Source organism: Nematolebias whitei, chromosome 4 (genome assembly GCF_014905685.2).
Source record: "Nematolebias whitei isolate Nwh7 chromosome 4, NemWhi1, whole genome shotgun sequence".
Taxonomy (NCBI): domain Eukaryota; kingdom Metazoa; phylum Chordata; class Actinopteri; order Cyprinodontiformes; family Rivulidae; genus Nematolebias; species Nematolebias whitei.
The window spans coordinates 27810248-27814769 of NC_056501.1; the positions used below are offsets into that span (position 1 = coordinate 27810248).

Genomic DNA, 4522 nt, shown 5'->3' on the forward strand with positions numbered 1-4522 from the left:
TTTAGTTTTACATTTTAGTTTTACATTTTAGTTTTACATTTTAGTTTAACATTTTAGTTTTACATTTTAGTTTTATATTTTAGTTTTTCATTTTAGTTTTACATTTTAGTTTTACATTTTAGTTTTACATTTTAGTTTAACATTTTAGTTTTACATTTTAGTTTTACATTTTAGTTTAACATTTTAGTTTTACATTTTAGTTTTACATTTTAGTTTTACATTTTAGTTTTACATTTTAGTTTTACAGGCGCAGTATTAGTAGCGCCTAGCCTGCTAACTGTAACTCTTGTGTGTGCACTGTACATTGTTCTGTTGTTTTGTTAATAAAGTAAAAAAAGATATATACACACACACACAAAACACCACTTCCGCTTTGGCTTAATATAATTTTGTTTTTTCTAATGAAATTCCGTTTTTTCAAATGTGATTCTCGCCACTTTCGCTTTGGCCACTTCTGCTTTGGCCACTTCCGCTTTGGCTTAATATAATTGTGTTTTTTCAAATGTGATTCTGTTTTTGCAAATGTTGTTCATGTACACCTCAGGGCCACCGTAGATAGAGCCTAAAGTATGTGTTGGGGAAGACTCTCAGCTACTGCCACACCAAACTTTAGCTGAGTTTCTGCAAAACTGACTGAGCTGTAGCCATTTTTGATGTTCGCTGATGTTGATTAGCTTTGACCACCATTTTAAATCAGGTTGACTCCAAAAGTTAATCACAGATACACCTGCAGTGATTACTTTCTGAAAATGTCACTAAAAAATATTTAGAGGTTCATGAGATGATGAGATAAAACAGAAAAAATGCATATAGTTACATTATTGCCCAGCTTTTATGATAGCAGACAATATTTACAGGCCAGACCAGTTCAACCAAATATTAATTAGTACAGTTATTATTTCTAAGTGTTCTCATATAATTAGTGTTGTAGTGTGTGGTAAACAAATCGAGTAGATCGTGGTTACCTATGACGTAAGAGAGCAGCAGGTTCCAGCCGGTGATGAAAGCCAGCAGCTCTCCGACCGTCACGTAGCTGTAAAGGTAAGCCGAGCCCGTTTTGGGAACCCGGGATCCAAACTCAGCATAGCACAGTCCGGCAAATATGGATGCCAAGGCTGCGATGAAGAAAGAAACGATGATGCTGGGTCCAGCTGTGTCTCTGGCCACCTCTCCTGAGAGGACGTAGACTCCGGCCCCCAAGGTGCTGCCCACTCCGAGGGCCACCAGGTCCAGCGTGGTGAGGCATCGGTTAAAGGTGGACTGCTCCCCGTCGGGCTCGATGGGCTTCGTCCGAGACAGGCTCACCAGAAAGGATTTGACCACACCACACGACATGTTTCTGAGGGTTCGGATCAGAACGAAACCAGGAGTTTTATGAAAAGCGACAGGATGATGATGTCAAGAGAGACAGGGGGAAAGGCGGGTCACAGGATGTGTCAGTGAATAATTGTCAGGTCAGTCCTGAAGAGGAACATTTTATCTTCTGAAAATAATCTTTTTCAAAACCCAAGTCTAGTTCTTCCTAAAAGCTATATAAAGGCATTAAAAATAACCTAAAACAAGCATATTGGTGCACCTTGAACAAAACACAAACTCATTCAGAGTTGTTCTGTTACAGAGTAGCATGTTTTGTGGAGAATAAGGACATGTTCTGTCAATTTATCACTGAATTACTAATAAAAAGAAACATTAACTCACCTTACTTTTGTAGGTTTATGCCTCACAGGTCTGCGTGAGACACAGCAGGCTCCAGCAGCCCCTTCAAACCCAGATGTGTTTGATTCATATCCTTCTTTATCTACCTGTGATATGATAGTGCTGATGCCTGGACTTTCAGAGGACGGTTAAACAACGCCCCGCACGAGGACTGCACTTTACTCAGACGTGAGTTTCACGCACTGTTAGAAAAGCCGCCAGATGTAGTTAATTATTCTGTCCTCTGTAAAGTGTGCACTCCTCACCGGTGCACTATCACGTCAGAGATACAGTAAATCCCTCTGTTCGGACCGGGTCAGGGCCTTCTGAGCAAACGCTGCCAAAAACACAGAAAACTGTAAATCAGAGATAAAACAGGGCTATTAGAGCCTTCTTCACTGATAAGATTATTGAGCCTGCTGTAAATGACCACACCTTTTCTGCTCATTTCTAGAAATGACAGGTTCTGTTCTTAAAATGACCGAGATGAAATGATCGTAAAAGTGGGTTTGATCAGGGATTGGAACTTTAGATTGGGATTATAGTAAAAACAAAACCAAATTTTGTTCCTGATTCCTTCTTGGCTGCTCTTAATCTCAGAGAGATCTATGGATTTGATAACTGTTTCACAGACAAGGCTTCCCGGATGATCCAAGACTTCAAGGTTCACATTCAGCAGGAAGAGGAGAACAAATGACTGAACTATCTTCACAGTATTCCTGATCAGATTTAATTCATGGTCTCCGCAAAGTGTTTTTTTAGGGGCCGTGTTTCCATCTAAAGTTGTGAGCATCTTTCAGCCCTGGAAGTTTATGAAACAGAGGACAAAGCAGCTTTCATGGCTCCCTCTCTCTTTAGCTTTTACCTTCTCTTCCCCCCATCATGGGGTATCAGCTCACCTATAATCCCCCCTGGCATCAACAGGCGGGAAGGAAGTCTGTGTGGACAAGTTTGACCAAGTCTGTCCTCAGGCTGGATCTGTCCAGCTGAGGAACTGGGGTAATGTTTAACAAAATAACAGCATCTACACACGTGATTCCTTCATCTTTATGATCCGAGGGCTGATCATGAGCCTGTTAACCCTCGGATAATAACCTTTAATGTGACCTTTATTGCTCTCTCCTGTACATTACTCACATTGAATGCAACATTAGCCCGAAACTGCTTCATATTAAACAAAGCTGATGCAGAGGCTACGGATTGAAAACAGATTTGATGATGGTATTTTTCATCATTTGAGACAGACGAGCTCTTTACCTTTATCTTTCGGTCCAGCGAGCAGCAGCCGGTGACTGTGAGGCGCAGAGGTCCAGGCTGTGGACTTGCATGAGGGAAACATTGCTCCAATATATCCAAGACCGACCCGTGTGACCCTCCCACTCAATGGAATTACTTACAAAGTAGCCTTTCTCAGTGCCGACCAGTTGGGATCATAATGTGCTCATTATTATTGCACCGAGAGTGAGAACTGCAAATCCCTCAGAGAATGCAGAAAAATAATAACAACAATGTTTCTGAGCGCACTTTATTCAGTGTTTTTGCATTTAAAATGTGTGACACTGTCAACTGCATGTTTAAAGGAACAAAAAAATGGAGATTAATTTTTTTTAACTGCACGTAACATACCAAAGTGCCTCTCTGCTAAATGAAACAATCATTTAAAAGTTTGTAAGGTTGCAAAAAAGTCAAAGTGGGTGCACTCAAATCTTTTAAGAATGTACGGCAAAAATGTTGGTAACGAGTCCAAATTTTAGTTATATTATTAAATCCTGGTGGTGTGTTTGACTTGATGTTGGATCCAGGACAGTGGCTCCATACTGAGAGATTGTTTTGATCGAACAGACTGGCAGGTTTTCAGAGAAGCTGCTGAAAATGGAGGATCGCTTGATATGGACCAATACACATCCTCAGTTCTGGGTTACATTAGTACATGTACTGACACCGTCTCCACTATCAGATATGTTAAAAGTTACCCAAACAGAAAACCTTGGCTGAATGCAGAGGTGCGCACCCTGCTGGAAGCCAGGAACACTGCCTTCAGGTCTGGAAGCTCAGAGGAGCTGAGTAGGACAAGGAAAGAGCTGGTTGCTCGTATTAAGAGGGCCAAGGCCACATATGCACAGAGGATCAAGGGTCAATTCATCTCAAAAGACTCTCGGAGCATGTGGAGGGGCATTAAGTGCATAACAGATTATAAAGGAAGGAGTGAACAATGCCCCAAAGACCCATCTCTGCCTGATGCCCTCAACAAGTTCTATGCACGCTTTGAAGACCCGAACAGACCACCAGGCACCAGACTCACCTCACCACCAGATGAAGAACATATCAGCGTGACCTCAGCAGCAGTAAGGAGTACTTTCAGGAGGATTAATCAGCACAAAGCAACCGGCCCAGACAACATCCCCAGAAAAGTGTTGAAGGAATGTGCTGATCAGCTCTGCGAGGTGCTGGCAGACATCTTTAACACCTCACTTACCCTGGAGACAGTTCCCACCTGCCTGAAGACTGCCACCATCATCCCAGTCCCAAAAAGCTCTATAGTGACTGGTTTGAATGACTATCGGCCAGTGGCCCTCACCCCGATAGTCGCTAAATGCTTTGAAAAACTGGTCATGACTCACATCAAAACAACCATCAACATCAACGAGGACCCTCATCAGTATGCATACCGTGAGAACCGATCAACAGAGGATGCAATCTCCTCTGTGGTCCACACTGCTCTCACCCTCAGCATTGGCTCTCCTCAGGGATGTGTGTTGAGCCCCCTCCTGTTTACTCTGCTCACGTATGATTGTGCAGCTACCCATCCAGGCTGTCACATTGTAAA

The 4522-nt window shown here is 42.3% G+C and overlaps 1 protein-coding gene across 1 annotated transcript in view; it reads right to left on the minus strand.

Moving 5' to 3' along the window:
* Positions 1 to 1754, minus strand: part of LOC119409075 (cationic amino acid transporter 2) — a 13456-nt gene extending 11702 nt beyond the window's left edge. Inside the window, exons 1-2 of the mRNA XM_037675935.1 lie at positions 1699 to 1754; positions 966 to 1339 (exon numbers count right to left, since the gene is read on the minus strand). Coding sequence (XP_037531863.1) covers positions 966 to 1335 — 370 coding nt within the window. The 5' untranslated portion in view covers positions 1336 to 1339; positions 1699 to 1754. The remainder of the gene's footprint in view (positions 1 to 965; positions 1340 to 1698) is intronic.
* Positions 1755 to 4522: the final 2768 nt, after the last annotated feature.